Genomic DNA, 19,626 nt, shown 5'->3' with positions numbered 1-19,626 from the left:
GTGCCATGAGCAAAACCACCTTTGTGCATCTATTTGTTGTCATGCTATTACAATATGAATTGTGTGCAATTGCACAAAAAAGCAAATTTTAAGTCACAATATTAACATTCAGATTATTCTGGAACAGCCAGTGAAAGGTTTTAAATGCAAATTTTGTAAAGTAAAAAAACTCCATGCCAGCTGAGTCTCAATCAGTTTCCATTTCTAATCAACATGCTTAACAAAGATCAGAAATATAGGATGAATACAGTGATTCTACATCAAATTTTCATGCTATGTTTTTTAATGCTAGTATATAATACTGAACCATGAGAATGAAGACACTTAATTTTAAATACTACTATAAGGCAGTAGTGCCCAAGAAAAAGGCCTTCACAGAAGGGACAAAAGCTTTTTTCATGTGGTTCAAAAGCACATCCTGCATATCCATGCCATACACTCCTGGTGTGAAAGCAGGATAAAGTCGTGTGAATTAAATGCAATAGTGTTACAAGCAAGATACATTAAGAAAAACCTTTAACAAGATCTAAAACACTTTAAAAAGCCACTTTAAATCTTCAGACAAGAAGTTGATGTTCCCAGTGTGTGATGCTGTGATGTCCTCCCATGCTCCTCCAGGTTAATTTGGAGTACTAACTGATCTGCTCTGCTGAAACCTCTTCAACCTGTTTGCTGCAGCAACCGCATAGAAATGTTTCTGTAAAATAAACAGGATCACGTTATAATGTTAAGTGGTACAATACTCCAACACCAAAGGTTCTAAATCCATTTAGAATCAAACACATGTACAGACTCATGACTCCATACCTTCCACTGGCGGTGAGCAGCGACGTAACGCTGAAGCCTCATCTGAGACTTCAGTCGAACTTTGTACATCTTGGCCTTGTCCTCCAGGTTATTTAACCAACTATGCTTCATGCACCCTGATGCACTCATACGGCTGCTACCATAGAGACCACACACACAAACACACACATTAAGGTTTGATCACATTAAGGTGATCAAAGAAATAATCAGTTCCATAAAATGCAGTTTACAGTTCAAATCCTTCTGTGTGAAGACTCATGTTGTTTCCAAGCCTTAGACATGTTTTGATCATTATGCTGTGATTGAACACTTTCCATATAGACAGGAAATCAACAAATATAAGTACCGGTAGGCCGCAGAACCTGGTTTTACCAAGTGCGACATGTTCCTTGATCAACATCTTTGATTAACCAATCAGATTTGAAGAACCAGTTTATAGTTTTTGTGTAGTTTAGGCTTACTATCAGTGTTTGGTGGTCATTCGGCTATCATTCCCTCTGATTTGAGGGAGTACTAATGGTTAAAAAGTTAGGTTTAGGTGTATGGATATGGTCAAGACTAAATCTTTGGATTAAAATGTTGTTCCAGGGTCACAAAAATATGTTGACTTAGGAACACATCTTACTTTGGCAAAATCAGGACGTGCATACGGTCACTTTATTACAGATTTATATATCATATAATATATATTTTATATTTAGTGTTTAGTTTAAAATATCATATTTGTGGTATTTGTGCTTTTTACAGACGACTCTCCGGTATTTGGCCGAAATGTTCAAGTAAGCTCCCTCAAGTGTAGAGCTTTTACCTAATGGAACACACTTTTATTTTTAAAAATTCAAGTCAAGTTTTTAAAGACAATTAGATTTTCAATACTTTGGAATCTAAAATAAACTTTCTGATGTCTGTTCAGTCCCTAACAGGCATCACAATTGATTAATTTTAGTTCTTCTAATTAAGCGAAAAAAGAAGTTGCAAATGCTTCACATTTCACTTCCAAATTAATTATAATATACAGCTTTCAGAGCATGTGAGTTTCTGAACATGATGATTAATGGGATATGCTCAGCCTCAAATACCTGTTTAAAGTGATATTAACAATAAGACACTGAGCTTTGGCATTTTTTCAGACCTGGGACAGTTTTACTCACTCACTCCCTGTGGCATATACTCGCTCAAAAATGTATGTACTGGGACAGGCTCTGTGGTAAGTTTGGATAACTTGTGCTAACATTTAGCCAACAAAGCCGAAAGACTGCTTCGTGTACTGCATAGATGCATTTTTACCAGTAAGAATGACAATCTAGCTGATTGTACTACATTATCATCATGATAATGTGATATGATATGAATCACACGGCATGTTTCGGGGGCTGTGAGGAGGTCACCACAAATAAAGAGAAGGGAGGAAGGCCAGGGTTGGTGTCAAACTTCATATAAGTGCACCTTGTTATCACGTTTACTGCCTAGACTGTGGTAAGATGGTGGGCAAAAGACAGTGTGCCCTCTCATGGCCACCTACTGTGCCAGCCTGCTATTATCTCATGCCAACTGAGCAATACAGCCCTTGTGTGGGAGAGGTTAGCTTAAGACAGAGCAACATGAAAGTGAGCTCCAAATGCTCTAAAATGCACCAGGCCATGTTACGTCACCAGCCAATTATATGTTATTTGTGCCAGTTTTTGGTGGACAGCTCTCCATTTTGAGAGGTTTCAGTTTTGATGCATTAAGGGAAGCTGAGCAGGTCAAAGTGGGGCAGAGATGGAAGAGAAAAGTAAGGCTCTTAATGCCACGAGAGAGCAGGCTAGAAAAGTAGAAGAAATAACCTATGTGCAATAAAAAGCGTGACTTATGATATGTTCTGTACTTTAAGGTTTTGCATTAGTGGAATAATGATGGATGGATGAGTACCATTTGGTGGGAACAAGAAGGCTGGAAATGAAGTCTTTGGCTTCTTCTGACACACTCTCAAATGCCTCTGCATCAAATTCCCACTTGGCTTGCAGAATATTATTCATGGTTTCTGTATCGTTGTCACCCATAAATGGAGAAAGCCCGCTCAAACTGAAAAAAGAAATCATAAAGGGAGTGAATAACCCAGAAAATTCATTTGTTTTCGCACAATAACAACATTTACAGCATTTATTAATCCACATTAATGTTCAATTCTATAAATACTCTTACATTTAAAATATTTCAAGTTGTTTGTATTATTTAGGAAATAAAAATGTATTTATTATGAATTAACATGAATTAATAATATTTATAAATTAACATTAACCTAGATTACTAAAAACCTAGGTATGCTGATATGATATCAAACGCATTAAGTAATGTTAAAAATTTGAACTCTGTTGTAAAATGTTACGGAACATAAATAAAATATAAATTTACATATGCATAATATAAACATAAAAGTACATGGACACACAATCATAATACCAATTGAGAATGAGAAGTCACGTGCCGATTTGGGTTGATTTGGGAGGGGTCTGAGCCGGTCGTCCCTGATGGAAGGATACGTTATCTGTTGCCAGGGGTAATGCCTTCAGAACTTACTTCATTGTTCCTATGTTTTCCATATGTATCGTGTGAGGTACTGCAGCAGTTTTTAACGCAGCAGTAACTTCCAGGCATGGTAAAACAGTGCAGAATTGCGAGAACCTCCTCTTAACAACACATTTAAACAATCCTGTTTCGCCGCCGGTATCATTCGCTGTCGCTTTCATTCTGTTGTACTGCGGAGCTTCTGTCACGAAAACAAATTCCTCGTATGTGTAAACATATCTGTCAATAAAGCTCATTCTGATTCTGATTCCAACATGGCGGAGACCGTGATATCGAGGGAGGGGCTTTGTGCTATGACGACAACTTCTCATTCTCAATACTGTCTATAAACACTTCGAAATGAAGGCAACAATTATGGTGGCTTAACTGACCACTAACACAATTATGTGTTTGTGTCTATTTTAAATAAAAGGCTATAATGAAATGAATACACTGTGGTTTGTTGGGCGTTGGGTGTTGATACTGAACACACATATTCTCTGGATGGGCAAGCCTTTCTAAATCTCCACCAGCAGCTGTCAGTCAGGTAATTAGTATTGATCCAGTCATTGAGGCCTGGCTGCTGTTGGCCAGAGCAGAGGGTCAGTACTATGGAGCCAGAAGAGTCTCAATAAAGATAAATGCACACACTACAGTCACATATGCACACATAGGATTCATACATGCACACACATAATTCATAAATACACACACAGGATACACAAATGCACACAAAATTCACAAATGCACACACAAAATTTAAAAAGCACAGAAGATTCACAAATGCATACAAAATTCAGAAATGCACACAAAATTCAGAAATACACACACAATTTAGAAATGCAAACAACATTTACAAATGCACTCAAGATTCACAAATGCACAGGACAAGATTCAGAAATGTATTTCTGATGCACACACACATATATCTTGATTCACAAACTGCTTGCGGTCTGTGAACTTCACTGCATTTGTGTGTGAATTTTGAGACTCCCTTGACTTGGCTCGACACACAAATGCCTTTTTTTAAACAGGGAATGATCTGCAACCAATCAGATCAAATCCCTTGTTTTAGCCAATCACAAGAATGCACCCCACGTGGGGATTGTTTACTTATAAGCCAATCAGCGAACGACTCACTTTCCTCACACAGCCGGCGACTCACTTTGCGCAGCCAGCGACCCACTTTGCGCAGCGAACGACTCACTTTCCTCACGAGTCACGCAGCGAACGACTCACTTTCCTCACCCAGCGAGCGACTCACTTTCCTCAGCGAACGATTCACTTTCCTCACCCAGCGAGCGACTCACTTTCCTCACCCAGCGAGCGACTCACTTTCCTCACGAGTCACGCAGCGAACGACTCACTTTCCTCACCCAGCGAGCGACTCACTTTCCTCAGCGAACGATTCACTTTCCTCACGAGTCACGCAGCGAACGACTCACTTTCCTCACCCAGCGAGCGACTCACTTTCCTCAGCGAACGATTCACTTTCCTCAAGCAGCGAAGTTGAGCGAACGATTCACTTTCCTCATGCAGCGATCAACTCACTTTCCTAAGCGAACGACAGCCGGAGACCCACTTTTCGCAGCCAGAGAGCCACTTTCCTCTCGCAGCGGACCACTGACTCTCTCTTCATGTAGGGACTGAATATTATAATTAAAGTGACTTCTATATTGCATCCAAAATAATATTTAGATATATTTAAATATTCAAAAAGGTTTAAAAAATTTTTTTTTTTACTTTCATTAAAATATTTCAATAAAATGAAATAATTGCCTATTGCAAATTTATGAATCCATGGTTAACTTTTTTTCTGCAGTCACTGGGCTATATGTATTGAGACATTTTTAAATTTTTATTTAGTAAAAAATAATAAAAAATAAACCAGAATTGTAATCTAAACATCTGTATTTTCATACAATTTAATACAATTGCTGTGTGAACACGTTCATGTGATTGGCTTATAAGTAAACAATCCCCCCACATGGGGTGCATTCTTGTGATTGGCTAAAAGAAGGGAGATATCTGATTGGTTGCTGATCATTCCCTGTTTAAAAAAAAGCATTTGTGTGTCTAGCCAAGTCAGGGGAGTCTCAAAATTCACACACAAATGCAGTGAAGTTCACAGACCGCAAGCAGTTTGTGAATCAAGATATATGTGTGTGTGCATCAGAAATACATTTCTGAATCTTGTCCTGTGCATTTGTGAATCTTGTCCTGTGCATTTGTGAATCTTGAGTGCATTTGTAAATGTTGTTTGCATTTCTGAATTGTGTGTGTATTTCTGATTTTTGTGTGCATTTCTGAATTTTGTATGCATTTGTGAATCTTCTGTGCTTTTTAAATTTTGTGTGTGCATTTGTGAATTTTGTGCGCATTTGTGCATCTTGTGTGTGTATTTATGAATCATGTGTGTGCATCTATGAATCCTGTGTGTGCATATGTGACTGTAGTGTGTGCATTTATCTTTATTGAGACTCTTCTGGCTCCATACAGTACTGCTCATGGGGAGCAGAGTGATGGGGGCACAGGATCACAGATGGGATACTGTGTTTTGTTTTTTGTTTTTCAGAGCAGCAGGGTTGGTAACATGCTTTCTGAGATGTATGGAACTGGTGCTCTTTTATCATTCAGTGCTTTCAGATGAGCCCTCTAAAGCTTTCATGGGTATCACATTTGCATTTGGCTTTTGATCTCTCTGATATTTCACTCAGGAGTGTATGCTACTGTGCAATTCAGCGTAGCAAGAAAGGGAGGCTTTTCTTCCTAATATAAATAAATCATTAATGTATATGCACTTAAAGTATTTCATGAATGTCAATTCTGCCTCTTTAATGACAATTCTTTATATTGAACTCTCTGATAAGTCAACATTATGTTGAAATACTGCATTAATAGATCTGCCTTACTGCCGCTATTGTGTACTCACAGCATGTATGTGATGACGCCGATACTCCACATGTCTGTAGGAAATGACACAAAGTCATAGTTGACCACTTCTGGAGCCAGAAACTCTGGGGTTCCAAAGTTGACCTTCAGCTTTTCTCTGGGTCTATACCTGGTGGGATGAACAAACACATTTTGCAGATTTGTTTTTGGATATTGTATAATACCAATATTAAAAAAAAAATATTCCCCAACCTTCACATTCACTGTGCCTCAGTGGTAGAATGATCTTCCCTCTCTGATACAGAAAACACACAACTCCTTTGCAAGAACTTGACTCATACTGTACTTCCTTTAAAAAAGCTCTACTTTTCTCTTTCTCTGGTTCCACACAGTCTCACTTACCTTTGTACTGCTCTTTTGTATTTCTTTGTAGCATGCCTTGCTTTTGTTGTAATGTTTTTAGTTTTTACGTCATTTTGAAAAAATATATATATATATATAAACCACAGTTCCCACACCAGTGTAAAAAAAGATATGCAAAATGAAACGTTATGCTAGTTTGCAATACATTTAATAGATTTTGTATGGATTCTGATAGTTGTAATACTTTTGAACTTTAAAGCTCAAAGTAAAGGAAGATATAAAACCTGATTACTCATCGAGGAAAGTTAATGTAGTCATGGAGACCATGTGCACTGTGCTAGTACAGCAGTGAATCAAAAGACTTCATGTGAGCTAAAAACACATTATTATAACATTTTATTTTATGAGTAACAATTAGAGAAATAATTATCCAAGACCGAGAAAAGTGCATCTTTTGTTCACTTCAAAAATATATTTACATGCTTTCTTTTCAATAAGAGAATTCAAGGAGGTCTGCGTACTTACTTTCTGGCGAGTCCAAAGTCAATGATCTTGATCTGATTCCCTGTGCTGCTCACACATAAAATGTTTTCTGGCTATATTTCAGAAAATATAGCCATAAAAAGATTAAAGATAAATAAGATTTAAATTTAAAACTGATTATAAATACTTCAACTGTAACAATATAAATAACAACTTCAGTATTTCAACACTAAATATGGGATTCAGATGTATTGTTATGAAGGGTAGTAACATCCAACACCTGACTTAAGGTCCGTTCACACCAAGAATGAAAACTAAAACAATCACTATATTGACATGCACACACCACTGTACATCATCGTTCTGTTTACTGTAAGTGCGTGCTTCAGTTTTGTCATCTGTCGCTTTAAATGCTTTGAGCGCTTTAAAGCAGGATGGACTCTGATCGACTGTCAATGTTTTTATCATTCATTAGCTGAAAAAAACTAAATTGTTTTGGATGTGATTCCAGCGATATCATTACTCTGTGTCGTCATAGTTATGGGGTGGACTGTACTGCTACTTTTAAATTTAGAATGATTTTTAAGACTTTATCTTTTTCTTTTTCGTTCTTGTCCTTGGTGTGAACAGGCTTTTACTTAAACACAAGCAAATTTATGTAGATTGGTAATCCATATGCTATGCATTCCACATTTCCTATAAACAACATGTTAACGGCAAGACAAGTCGCTTTGCAGTACGCTAATTAAAATGTATGACATTCAGACTAATGCTAATGTTGACATACATGGGTGATTCACTGGTGGCTATTTCCATAGAGACACCTGACACTATGCACTGCTAATGCCATCAGTATCACATTATAACATTCAGTGCTGTGCGTGGGGTATACCTTGAGATCTAAATGGAGAATGTACTGCTGGTGAAGGTACTGAACCCCTTCACAAATCTGCCTGGTAAACACGATGGCATCCAGCTCCGTCAGCTGGTAATTCTCATCAATGATACGCTCAAACAATTCACCACCCTCCACACTGAAAAAACAAACCAGGGGAAGATATTTTAAAATGAACATCACAAATTAATTCCTCTTTTTTAGTTCAGTCTATTTGTAGAGGCAAAATTACATTAAGTGGCTTAAGTCACGTGGGTTCAAGTATTTTCTTTAATGCTAAAACAAAAATGAATTTTAAGACTCTTTATTTCTAGTGGTACCTAAAAAACCTAATTTATTGTAGTGTCTTGTATTACAAATATTAACATTCACACAAATATTTCATCATTAAATTAAAAGCGTTTGTTTGCCAATTCAATGGCATCAAAAAATGTGAATTAAATCTGTGAACAAGGCAGGAAGATGACACACCATCATGACTGTGTAAAGTGGCATGTGTGGGAGCTCTATGTTCTTGTGACAGAATGTGAGGAACAGGCCAGCAGAGAAAATCTGCTTTGCAAATGAGGTCTGATGAATACTGTCCAAAGTTTAAAACAACAGTTACTATATACAGTATATGTGCTTTATATATATATATATATATATATATATACACTAAACTTTTTTTTTTCTAAAACAAGTGGTCAAAATTTCAGTGAACCTTTCTAGTACATTGGGGTCTACTTACCACTCCATAATGAGTGTGAGATTAGTCCGAGACTCAAAAGCATCATACAGCTGAATCAAATTAACATGATTTAACTGGTTCATTACTCCAATCTCATTCTTTACTTCATCCTGGAATGAAAGCACAAAAAAAATTGGTGGTGGTGGTGGGGGGGGGGGTATACATTCATATATATATATATATATATATATATATATATATATAACAATGCCATAACAAATACTAAATAAATATGATTTGCAGTGTATTTCTTTTCCAACCAGCTGTCTAAAGCCTATATTTTAAGCTGTATGAAAAGGTGTTGTTATACTCTCCAAACGGATAATAGCAGCAGTTAAAAAGAGGTCATTAGTAAGAGAGAAGCTATTTCGGAATTTAAATTGCACTGTTAAATTGCTGGAAGTTGATTTACAATGATTGCATGGGGTAACAAAAACAAGTGTTTAAACATTTTCCAAAATGGGGGCTTGACAGCCTTTGCCAAACCTGTAATTGTCTGCCCCAGTTATTCTGCTATTCTGTGGACTGCATTCAGTTATTTCATGTAAAGCTACTCTCCCTCTCTCCGGCATGCTTTAGAGTAGACGCCGCATGAAGAAGGAATGGCTCATCATGTTGTCACTAAGAAGGAGCATTTCACAATGCAAATGTTTCCATGAACGGCACTTGGAAAGACTGAGTGTACATACAGTCTCTGTGTGATTGTGTGTTGACTTCTTTTGCTCTTTTGACATTTGTGTCAAATGGCGGGAATTAAGAAGTGAGAGAGTGAAAATAATCTGTACTCCCCATTCCTAACCGACTGCTCTCTAATGTTGGCAAATGACAGCACGGGGGGCACGGAATGGCATTGCACAGAGGGCAAGTGCTTACGACAGAAGAACTGTCATTAGATGCAATTAGCAGCACTTGTTGAAGCTTGAAGGATGTAGGGAACAGATGAAAATACATGTTACTCCATGCAAAGATGTTTATATTCCGCATTATATGAAAACAGCTCAATGTTTTGAGCACCTTATAAATATAATGTGTTTTTCTGCTTGAATATATGCTTTTTTAAAATCTAGATATTAGAAACAACATGCGCTTTCATATCCTTGAGGAACTATGGGTGTTATTACGTTATTCGCGAGCGCATGTGTGAATGTGTGCACATTTTTTCATATGCTCATATGCACAGAACTGTCAGTGGTTGTCAAGGAAATGTTCTCATCCTTAACAGCAACAGAGTGATGGACAGATTGGAGTGGGAGAGAAAGAAAGAAAGAGAGACATTTTTGAAACACTAATGGTTTATTCATATTTTGTACTCACCCTCTCTTTCATTCCCCGGACTTTTATAATCTTAGCAGCTAACATAAGACCTGACGACAGTTCAGCACACTTGTGTACCTGTCCGAAGCGGCCTCTGCAACAACACACATACACGCACAGATTTCATTTCATGGATTATGGAAATCATTTCAACCTCTGTGAAAGCTATCTGTCACCATTTGCTGTTTTTCCTCTCACTGTGTATTTACTTGCTGTGTCTCCATGGGGTGAGATAACATGTTTGTGTCAAGATGGCGGCTGCTGCTGGCTAAAAAAAAAGGTTCCATGCAAACAGACCTGCTCAACACCTGCCCAAAATAAACTCTGCCTATGAGGAGTCAAAAAACAAGCCGGTGCTTATTTGCGGCATACTGTATGTGGAGCGAGAAGTGAAGAGGGGGTGCAAATGAGCCCGTGTCTGTGTGTACCAGTCTTTCAACTAGTGCTAAATGTTCCATGGGCATTGCCCGCATGCATATCTACCGGTCCTGGATAGAGAGGAACCCTCCCAATTATAACAAAATACTTGATAGAAATTAAAGCTTATTTTCAGAGAACATATTATGAATTAGGTTTTTAAATGTTGATGTTTTTGCCTGTTTTAGCAATATAAACAAGCTTAATTCATGCTTTTTTATTGGAAACATGAAAATTCTGATTTATATTCTTTCATGTACAAACACCTGGAAAATACATTAAATTGTGATTGTGAGGCTATGGCATCCTCATTTGTTTTTTTACTCACTGAATACCATTTAAATAAATAATTAACTGGATTTGAAGTGATAATTCATCCAAACATTTGAGTCATTATTTGCTCACGATCATGTTGTCCTGTATGACTTTCTTTCTTCTGTGGAATGTAAAAGAAGATATTTTGGTAAATGTCTTTGATAGTGTGTTAATGGAAGTCAGTGGTAACCAAAACTGTTTATTCCCAGCATTCTTCAATCTTCTTTTAATTTCCACAGACGAAAGAAAGTCATACAGGTGTGGAACAACAAGTGTTTAAATGATGACAGAATGTTTTAGTTTTAGGTGAACAATGTCTGTAAAACATGGACTCACCCGCCCAGCACCTCATTGGGTTTGACGGCATAGTATGTGTTCATGGGAACCTGCTTGGCACTGACGATGCGATGCTCAAATGGCGCTGGAAGAGGTGGACTGTCATCTAGAAAACAAATCCCAGCAGGCTAAGAGACTTCCCATACGGTACCCACAAAATACATGCATGCACGGTGACATGATGAATGCTGATATCTTTAGTGCAGTTTCAACAAAGTTCGCAGTTTGCAGGTTTGTTGGTGCAATTGCATTTCATTTTATTGTAAAATGTCTAATTTAATTAAAAAGTCGAACTGCTTTAGCCTGACTGAAATCAAACTTTTAAAGTGCATGCAATTGTTGTGCTCCTATGAGTTGATTCTGTTTAGTGAATCAAAAACATACAAGTGTACTGTATTCCAACTCCCAATCAATTAACTCTTACGAGCCTTATTTTTTATGTGAATCACACAACTAAATCAGCCTTGATTGTGTGACCAGCGTAGTTACTTACTGCCAATGACTTGTTGTTCAAATGATTGTGTTTAGCTAAAGATACACTTTAACATTTTGTTAATAAATGCTAGTTGTCAGATTGCACTCATGCCACCTAAACATTTTATTTATTAAAATATTATTTGACAATAGAATTGCTTTTCGTTTTCTACCAGATTTCTTAAAAGCACTAAAAGAATAATTAATGGAACAGTTAAAGCTGCTGCAGTTGGTAACTTTTGATGCTCTAGCGGTTAATAAACAGAACTGCTTGCGTCTTGCAGAAGAACATCGTAGCCGGAACTACTTCTCTCTGTTTATGTCTATGAAGAATCACAAAGGTACTGGGTTACTCCGCCGCGGTACCCCCGAAGCAATCTAAAATAGTCCGAATATAAACACTCATTAGGTGCACCCTAGTGATTCAGGACAAGCCAAAAACACGGTTTGGAAAATGGATTCATGGTGTACTCGCTTATTATATATATTTTTTCTACATTTTGAACACAAACAAAGTAACGGACCGAAGCTCTGATTGGCTATTTTTTACCGGGAGCGATGGAGTTTCTGCAAATGGCAATAAGAGCACTGGGAGGAGCCAGAGGAGCTTGATTGTTTCACAGATTATCTGTCTCATATTCTACTGTCAGGACATAATGACAGGTTTAACAAATATGTAAAAAAATATATTTTTACAAAAGTTACCTAATGCAGCTTTAAGGATCTGGATTCATACATTTGTTTCATGATCCCCATTCCCTGTTAGTGAGGGTTGAAATGGTTTTTGTCAGCTGGCAGTAACACAAGGTTAACTCACCAATGATCAGCAGCTGTGACTCGGCTTTTCTCACAGGTGATGAGTTTGCTTTTACTTCCTCAAAGACAGCTGTGTTTTGTGAACAAGGAGCTGCACAGTTCTTCATTGGGTCAGACTCCAAAATCTCCTCAATTGATTTATTTTCGTTTTTCTTGTTAACTGGATCAGATTCTGTCTTTCTCTCTTCATGCTTTGGTACATGTGTTACCCTCTCCACTGTCTTTTTATGTTGTGACTTAACCTCAACATCCTTATTGAAAGGCTCTTTGGTGCAGGGCAGAAGTTTGTGAGGAACATCCAGATTCTTATCCAGTTGCTGTCCAGGAAAGAACGGTTTCAATGAGGCCTGTGAAACCTCTGCCTGTTTTGGAGGATCCTCATCCTTCGGCTCCACTTGTTGTTCAGGAGCTATTGACTTGAGCGAAGCCTTCTCACCAACCTTTGAAGCATCTGCCTGTTCAAGAGACCTGTGAATAATCAAAAGAACAACAATTTGATGTGTACTTCATTCACTTTTCAAAGGTAACAGTGCATGTGAGAACATGATATGATATGTAATCAATTAAAAAATATGTACATAAGGGGAATCAAGAATCAGCATATTAGGCATTCAAGTGGCTTTATACTTGGTTTGTTGTCTATGATATATTATATGGCTGCACATGATAGGCTACTATGAACAATGGCAAACCTCCAAACAGCACAAGGTCCTTAATTGGAATGTTTTGAATGAAACGAAATGGCCTAAAACACATAATGCCTAGCAACATGCATTCAGTCACTATGCGCAATGCCGCATAGTGTAATCTCAAGACCTTGGCCATTAGTCTAATGAATTATGCTTCCCACAAGCACAACACAGCCTATTATTTGAGGCAGATGGTCTTTTGTGTCTCAGTTGCAAAACACACGGCTAGCACATTAAAAATACAGTGCTCTTGCGATTGCATTATCAGCACTCTTGCCTTTAAAACTCTTACGACTGATGAGAAAAACACGGCTGTTTGGTTGTGCCTTAGGAATGGTGCATTGCTGTTCTTTATGACTGTGATATTTATTTTCTGGACTGTTCAGAGGTGTTATTCTGAACATTATTCACCGAAAATGAGCAGATTTGATATACTTCATAAGCTTTGTTTTATACTTCAGCTCCTGAATTGATTGTTCTGGTCACTTCAGCAGGGTTAATTACAATACTTTGTAAATGTGAGGTCTCTAATCTACGATATAGTTCTTATCTGCTGGAGAAAAGTGTAAAAAAAAAGTCCATTAGAGCAATTATGCTCCTGACTGCCATATAATTATCTCCGAAGGTGGCCAATGACAATGTTCGGTCTTCCATTATAACTTGTTTGCTTTTCAGCACATAGTAATTTTTGACACTTATTGCTACAGTCTTGAAAAATCTTCAAACAACGTCCTTTTTAAAAATCAAGATGGGAGTAAAATTAGCTCATTTTGAAATTTGTGGGAATATCTCACCTCTCTTGCTGAAGAGCCAGATCTTTTCCTAATTCAGTTGTTGTTCCAGTGACACATTCAGCATTAGCTGGCACAGCGTCTGTCTCTTGTTTGGGTACATAGTGCACTTCATTCTCCTCGGTCTCCAGCTGGACATCAGGAGCAAATGTCTGGAACTGCAAAGGTGCTCTGCTTTTCACTGTCACCTCTTTGGCTTTTTTTAAGGCTTTGGAGCTTTCTCCCGTACCGACAGGTATCAAAGGTTCACTTTCTCCTGTAAGGGCTTCAGGAGAATACAGGCTGGGACCAGAGGGACGAGTGACCTCTGTCTGCTGGAGTTCAGTCTCAGCTGCATTTGTCAAAACCGTACATTGAAATTCATGCTGGAAAAAGCTCTGGCATATAATTTTTCACAAGCTGTCTTTTTAATAAAAACATTTCTAGTCCATAATTTGCTTAAGATATATTTAATCATACCTGAAATGACTTCTTTAATCTCCTCCGTCTGTGTGCTCTGGTGGCAGAAACTGTTGTTTGGTTTAATGCTGTTGTCTTCTGGTTTGTTTTTCTGTGGATCCGAATTGCAGATATATTATACTTTTGCTGGTTTTTATGCATTATAGAATGATTAAAACATTTATTTCACTTTGCCGGCTTTCTTATAATTGCTGAAACAGACGTACATTTTGTTGGTAATAATAGCATACAGTTGAAATAACAGAAATTAAAAATTTGAAATATTCTCTTAAACTTGGATTTCATTTAATGCATTTGCCGAAGTTGTACTTAAGATACTTCTATGAGTAATTGCATCTTGAGATCTTTTATACATGAGGTGTGTGTGAATCATAACAATACACAATGTTTATGCTGATTATAGTGAAGCGTTTTTATAATAGTCAACTTGTTTACAGAATGGCACTTCACGTAGCTTCATGTTCATCGCACGGCTCAAGAGGCGATTTGTGACAAAACAGTCCATTTTTGTTTTTTGGCATTTGCTGCATGAAATGTTTGGTATAATTACACTGTTTAACAACAGATGTTGATCTGCTTATTGCACACAGTGTGAAAGGCTCCAGTTAGCGTAAGCCAACTATTGCACAATTTAACTTGGATCCAAAAGCAATTTCACTTCATAATTATAAAGTGCTGCAGTCTTAAATTAACAGTTTGAGCGACCATCAATGTTAAACCATAAAAGAAATGGAATATGTCCTCTAACAAGCGTATCTGAGTGCATTTCAAGAGAGAAATTCACATTTCGATAAAGTATGTGTTTTAAAGGTATGGGTTTATGGCTTGGCTAATTGTAAAGCTGAGTTAACATACACTCTGTCACCATCAGCTCAGTCACATATCCGCTCTAGGAATTTGAAACATGAGGCTCATCATAGATAAAATAGCAACCTTGGTTAAAGGTTAGATTGGCCATAAATGTTACAAGCTCACAAGCAAGAATAGATCAGCTAACAATAAATAAATAAATAGTGGAGAAACTTATATAGTTATATACACAAACGACCTTGACAGCTGAATATAGCACTGAATGTTGTTATGAATGAGTTGTTATTATTATGTAATATAGTTATTACTATGTTATTACTAAGTTACATCTTATAAACTGTAAAGATCAACAACTACAACACAAAAATTCTATGTTTTCCAATTAAATAAAATGATAACATGAATAATATAGTTATTGTAAGGCTCTAATGCAATAACCTAAAGAAAAAACAAAGTGATTAGCAAAAACAAAAACAGAATGCTCTGTTCTCCAGGAGCTCTTTTTAAAAGAAACAATCAATACCTTGCACATTAGGTATTATTCACTTTGCAGGCTGTTTTGAATTTGTCCTCATTTTCAGGGACAGCTCTAGCTGTAGTAAACAGCTTGGAAATATTCAGCTTAGATTTCACCTCATTCTACATAATTGGCTCTGTTACGCTGAATAGCACATAAACTGTGTTTGTCTGTTTATCTGTTTCGAACAGAGGATGACCAGGATCTTACTGACCTCTTCCTCCACATTGTCCAGAAGGCCTTGTTTCCTCCAAGGCACCACCCCATTGAGGATGAACGCCACTATTTTTGAGTTACGGAAAGCATCCCCCACATACCCTAATACTTTCTCCAGTGTGGACAAAGAGCTTTCCATACACTCAATCTTCTTTCTCTGCTCCTGGCCCTCGTGCTTGAGATTATGAAGCAGATCCACAGTTTCGCCACAAAGCGCTCTGACCTCAGTCAGGAACGGGAGTTTGTTGCTCTCTCGCTGGCCATTTTTAATCACGTTTGATTCTTGACCACCCTGCTGCTTAAGACTCCTTTCTAGCGCCTCCATTCCTTGACACAATGAACTCAGCTTGTGAAGCACCTCTGTCTGGGTATGTTCGATCTGTTCCACCTTCCCCTCCAGGGTGTTCAACTTGACCTCCACATTGCTCAGGCTACCTATCAGAGTGGGATTGGGCTTCTTGACTGTCCCAGATGGAGCTCCAGAGTGCTCCAGCCTGCCACCATCATACATCTTGGCAATACAGGAGGCCAGAGTTGCCTGTTTACTCATGGCTGGCCCCTGTCACACGCACTGAGAAAATGCAGAAAAAGAGGAAGCCCCACTGATCCTGCTGCACCCTATTTCTGTTCCCCTGCTGTCTCTGTGCTTGTCTGAGGTATTGTGTGCCTCTCACAAAACAGAGAGCTCAGACAAACCCTATTGTTGGTATGTGCCAGAGACATGACACCACTTAAATAAACACCTCCAATGGGTATCTTATCTCTCCACTTATTTTTCTCCCCCTCTTCTCTCTCTCTCCTACGTACTGTGGGACTGGCCTTTTAAATGACCTACCAGGCCCTGATGATTGCCAAAGTTCCAGCGGTCTCTTGACGTCACCAAAACATTCAAATTCTCTTCCGCAGATGCTGCTGACAAGTGGGCACGCAAGGAATGAACTTTGTAAATGGTTGGTCATTAGGTAGAGGAAAAAAAACTATAATCTCACTCTTTCATGTTCTTGGCACGTTTTCTTTTGAAATTCATTGTTGCACAGTTTCATCCATTTTTCTTTGAGACTCAACCACTGGATCCACGATGCTAACTATATATGACCTTTAACACCCTCACTGGAGCGTGCCGCGACATTGGCTGACATTTTAAGTAAAAATAAACCTCTGTGGACAACTGTCTCTCTCTCACCTCATCTGGAATCCAACCATAATCAATCCTGGATCTTTCCATTAGCCGAATTATTACAACAACAACAACAACAACAACAACAAAAAATCGTATCAAACATCATCGTGACCAAAACTGAAATAATTTAAAGAAGCAGATATCTCTGGACAAATTTCCTCATGTACATTCATTCACAAAATAAAAACAAACATCATATTCATTTCCAACCTTTCAAGCTCTGTAAATTAACATTAGCTAATGAATAATGAATAGGCATGAATTACAATCAGTTATAGCAGATTCATAAGTTATATTAATTAATCTGTAAATAGACCAGAAAAACTGAATGCTATTGTAAAGCTCCACCCTTTTTTCTATGACCTAAAATCTATTAAGAGGTTTTAAAAAAATTACTAGCTCAGATAGTAGCACCCAAGGTCATGGGTTTGATTCCCATTGTAACAAGTGATAGAATGTATACCTTGAATACAATGTGAGTTGCTTGGGATAAAAGAGTTTACCAAATGTGCAAGACACCTCTAATAAAAGGGCTTCTAGAGTGGCCTGAAGGGGAACCTTGAACTCTCTGGACCTTCTGTCCATAATGTCAATGCCCCATGTGTGAGCCAGGGACTTTTTGTTTGTATCCTTCTATAAGAGCTTTCTGCTTTGTTCGGATGCCAAAATGCAATTCTCACAATATAGTATAACCTTATTATGCAATAGAGATAGATGCCAGTATCGGGACAGCCACAGGAATGTGGCTCCATGCTGACTATTTAGTGGTGGTGGGGATCTGTTATTACAAGCTGGCACAACACAAGCAAATCAGTTTCCATTCCACAGCAGGACTCGGGCCAGTAAGATAGCTAACATCACTGGGAAACAATATCTGTTTGGCAAAGATAAGCTAACTTTAACAATACTTAATATATTAAAACCTCTTTTTCACTCATTTTAAAATGTAACACCAACATGTTGAGTACACAGTGTGCATTAAGAGGGGAAATGCAACTCTGCTGTTAAACTGCTGTACTTGTGTTAGCCTGATAGTGATGATATTGAAAGGGTCCTGTCTTGTTATTGGATGTATGCTGTTGTCCATAGTGTTGTTTAGCCTTGTCCTCTCTGAAGGGAATGTTTGCAGTGTAGTCTAATTTTACAATCTCTTCTGTGCCCTCACGTAAATGCTTGACATGGCAGGGACAGCAGAAGAGCGAGAGCAGAAGAGTCTATATCCAGCTTCTGCCTCAGACAAAAGCACTCAGGATGATGGGGTGTAAATTTGATGTAAATCCCATTACCATTAAGACCATTCACTGAAATTGTTGAGACAAATTAAAAATTCAATCAAATATCTGTTTAATAGGCCAAACTAAAGATGCTTCCTTGAAATAAATAGTTTTTCTTCTTCACTCACCCACACACACAGGCTAATTGCCTTTTGATGTTTTGTCTTTGTTCTGAGAAAGGAAACAGGATTGTGTTGTCTAATGGACAGCATCTTTAAAATATTACAGACAATGTGCAATTTGTTACAAGGCCAAAGGGCGCCAGTGTCAAAAAGTGCAACAATTTGTGAGACAATACTGAGATGATTTGCTACCAAAAAGAAGAGAGAAAATGACAAAGAGCTGAAGAACAGCTCAAGAAAGAAGCTTATAAACGATCAAAATACACAGATAGAGTAATTAAAGTAATCGCATATTCTCCGTGTGGGAGGTAAAGGCAATCCTGAATATGTTTGTTAGTAAAAATTGGTGAAAATCCTCCTCCTCAGAATTACAAACCCCTTGAATTAAAAGCTTTCATATGAGGGAAAAAAAGAAAGTTTTTCATGAGAGAGTACTAAATTAATATTCACATAGATAAGGGGATCTTTAAAAAATGTATTTAGCTCCTAAAAATAGTTGTTCAGTGCTTAAATGACAATGACCAAAAGCCCATATAAAATAAGTTTTCTGGCAGTTATGATCTTATAAGGCATTTATAACGTCATAAGAAAAATATATCCTCTAAGTACTGAATTTTCTCATCCTGTTTGCACGAAAGCAGGATCTTACCGTGAATTTGCGTATATAGTCCGACACACGGATGCCACCAGTGCTGAGAAGCGTTGATCTGTACAGAGAGGTCCCCATCATGCATTGCTCTCTTGTCCTGGGTTAGTAGGACTCCATTCTCAATGTGGGCTGCCACCAGCAACAACTATTCCCCAGACCTGGACTCTCAGGGTTCTGTAACATTCTGGAGAGGACAGATCACCCCTCAAACACTAACTATCTTATCACTTTCAGCCTGTTTACTGGGTACGTGCCCCCGTCAGCACGGCAGTGGGCCCGGAAAGCACTTCCTGCTTAGAGATAACAGCTGCCTGAGATTAGCGTGAGTATGATGGAAATGTGAGTGTCCTGTTTTATTAATAGGTCTCAGATTTGTCTTTTTGTTTTGGGACCATCCCCACGGGAAGTCTTCCTCCCTACAAAGCAAGGATGGATGGATAGATGGAAGGACGGCGATCTGATGAGGATGCTGGGGGTCGGACAAGATCTCAGTTTCTCTTATGCTGTTGTAGGAGAATAGGAGGAGAGAC

At 38.0% G+C, this 19,626-nt stretch overlaps 1 protein-coding gene across 2 annotated transcripts; it reads right to left on the bottom strand.

Moving 5' to 3' along the window:
* Positions 1–3: 3 nt before the first annotated feature.
* Positions 4–19,528, bottom strand: LOC128016732 (myosin light chain kinase 3-like). 2 transcript variants are annotated; one of them, XM_052601443.1, is made up of 13 exons: positions 19,097–19,528; positions 14,329–14,419; positions 13,873–14,200; positions 12,391–12,857; positions 11,100–11,205; positions 10,032–10,125; positions 8,718–8,827; positions 7,985–8,126; positions 7,135–7,205; positions 6,287–6,415; positions 2,719–2,871; positions 808–943; positions 4–697 (listed from the first exon to the last, which is right to left on the bottom strand). In XM_052601443.1, the coding sequence occupies exons 1-13, from the start codon at positions 19,175–19,177 to the stop codon at positions 620–622; spliced, it is 1,986 nt and encodes a 661-aa protein (XP_052457403.1). In that variant the 5' UTR covers positions 19,178–19,528; the 3' UTR covers positions 4–619. The 2 variants fall into 2 exon arrangements, with proteins under 2 accessions (XP_052457403.1, XP_052457402.1); XM_052601442.1 differs by lacking the exon at positions 19,097–19,528 and adding an exon at positions 15,870–16,661.
* Positions 19,529–19,626: the final 98 nt, after the last annotated feature.

This window comes from Carassius gibelio, chromosome A7, assembly GCF_023724105.1.
Source record: "Carassius gibelio isolate Cgi1373 ecotype wild population from Czech Republic chromosome A7, carGib1.2-hapl.c, whole genome shotgun sequence".
Lineage (NCBI taxonomy): Eukaryota > Metazoa > Chordata > Actinopteri > Cypriniformes > Cyprinidae > Carassius > Carassius gibelio.
The sequence above is the reverse complement of the archived record's forward strand: the minus strand, read 5'-3'. Positions and strand labels throughout refer to the sequence as shown.